General features: G+C 50.5%; 1 protein-coding gene across 1 annotated transcript in view; it reads right to left on the bottom strand.

Moving 5' to 3' along the window:
- Nucleotides 1–1,129: 1,129 nt before the first annotated feature.
- LOC105535027 (vacuolar fusion protein CCZ1 homolog B-like) overlaps nucleotides 1,130–1,867 on the bottom strand; it is a 22,826-nt gene continuing 22,088 nt past the window's right edge. Inside the window, exon 8 of the mRNA XM_011973982.1 lies at nucleotides 1,130–1,370. Within this exon, the coding sequence (XP_011829372.1) occupies nucleotides 1,130–1,370 (241 nt within the window). The remainder of the gene's footprint in view (nucleotides 1,371–1,867) is intronic.

The following is a 1,867-nucleotide window of genomic DNA, read 5'->3' as shown; positions in this document are numbered from 1 at the left end:
TGAGACCAGCCTGACCAACACGGTAAAACCCCATCTCTACAAAAATACAAAAATTAGCCAGGCATGATGGCATCCAGCTCCTCAGGAGGCTGAGGCAGGAGAATCGCTTGAACCTGGGAGGGCGGAGGTTGCAGTGAGCCGAGATCATGCCATTGCATTCCATCCTGGGCAACAGAGCGAGACTCCATCTCAAAGAAAATCCAAAACAACAACGTATGAACGCTAAGAACATGAGCTTATGCAGAAATGCACAGCATTTTAGTAACTTCTCCAATGTGTAGAGAGCCCATTTAAAAGTAGGACTCAACTTCGCAAAGGGCTTTCCATGACCTCACTTTTTACTTTATAATAACTATTTTATATTGAGAAAAGATAGGGAAGGCCGGGTGCTATGGCTCACAATTGTAATCCCAGCACTTTGCAAGGCTGAGGTGGGTGGATCACTTGAGGTCAGGAGTTCAAGACCAACCTGGCCAACATAGTGAAACCCTGTCTCTACTAAAAATATAAAAATTAGCCCGGCATGGTGGTACATGCCTATAATCCCAGCTACTCGAGAGGCTGAGGCATGAGAATCGCTTGAACCTGGGAGGCGGAGGCTGCAGTGAGCTGAGGTCAGGCCACTGCATAGTCCAGCCTGGGCGACAGAGTGAGACTTTGTCTCAAAAGCTAAGGAGGAAGAATTTAAGGACGTTTCAGTGTCTAGAGAGTTAGAGGAGCGAATCCTGCCTCTCCTACTCAGTGTAGACCCTTCAGGCTGCCACATTGAGTACCCAGGCCCAATGCCCCACATCCCAGCCAGTTTCCCCTACACATTTTCACACAATGAGAGGCAAAATGCTTTCAGTCTGCGCACACTAAAACCATGCTGACTACTGCCCATGTGAACGTAACCATCTGGGCCAGTGAAATGGGATGTTCCAATCAGCAGGGAGCTGAGGGAAGGTATTTAACAGAAGACCCAGCCCCAGCTGCCATCACGGGGCAGAAAAACTCAGGTCGGCTTCCCCAGGACCCTTTCCGACAGGCCTGAATGGCACGTATCACCGTTCTCTAGATCCCACGAGAGCACAGGACTGTTACCACCACCCACATCTGTAAGAAAAACTACGCGTGTTTTAAAAGCCGCTCAATGCGTGAACGTGAACAGAAAGCCAAGTACAAACCCAGACATCCTCTTGTTGATGTTAAACTGCTCGCAGATGTCAGAGGCCAGCACCGTGAGCTGGGGCCCAACGACGCTGTCCAGTCTTCGGCAAAAATCCAGCGTTGGCTGGATAGAGGCTGGCAAGTCATGACAAAACAAACCGGTAAGATTCATGTGACTGTCCGATGCTGAACAACTGTATTCAAATGAAAACGTCACTGATCTGGGAAAGCAAACGATGAAACGCTCAGGCCCCTCCTGCTCCTCAAATACAAGAGAAGCAGAAGATGGAAAACCGCTTACGTTTGAGATGGAAAAAGGCAAAGACCTCTCACTGTGGAAAGGTGACTGAGGTGGACCCTGTGGGGTGGTAAACGGCTGCCGACCCCAGAAACGCCTCAGAAGGTCGTGTGTGTATTTAACAAACATTCCACAGCACTCACGGGCCAGGTGCTGTTTGGTGCTTCACACACACGACCTCATTCCATCCTCAGAGCCCCCCGGGAGAGGTGCCACCGCTGTCTCCAGCTCGCGGTCGGCGGGGCACAGAAAGATGCCCACATTCTGCTGACAAGTGGGACGACTAGGACTTAAAAAATACGAGCAATGGCTAGTTCAGGAGCCAGGGGGGTCCCAGATGGGGAACAGGCTCCTCTCTGTGCCTCTACATTGCTGACGACAACACATTTATCATTTAATGGGCTGGGTGTGGGGGTTCCC

The sequence above is a fragment of the Mandrillus leucophaeus genome, unplaced genomic scaffold (assembly GCF_000951045.1).
Source record: "Mandrillus leucophaeus isolate KB7577 unplaced genomic scaffold, Mleu.le_1.0 Scaffold1406, whole genome shotgun sequence".
NCBI lineage: Eukaryota > Metazoa > Chordata > Mammalia > Primates > Cercopithecidae > Mandrillus > Mandrillus leucophaeus.
This window is presented reverse-complemented; position numbering and strand designations above follow the sequence as displayed.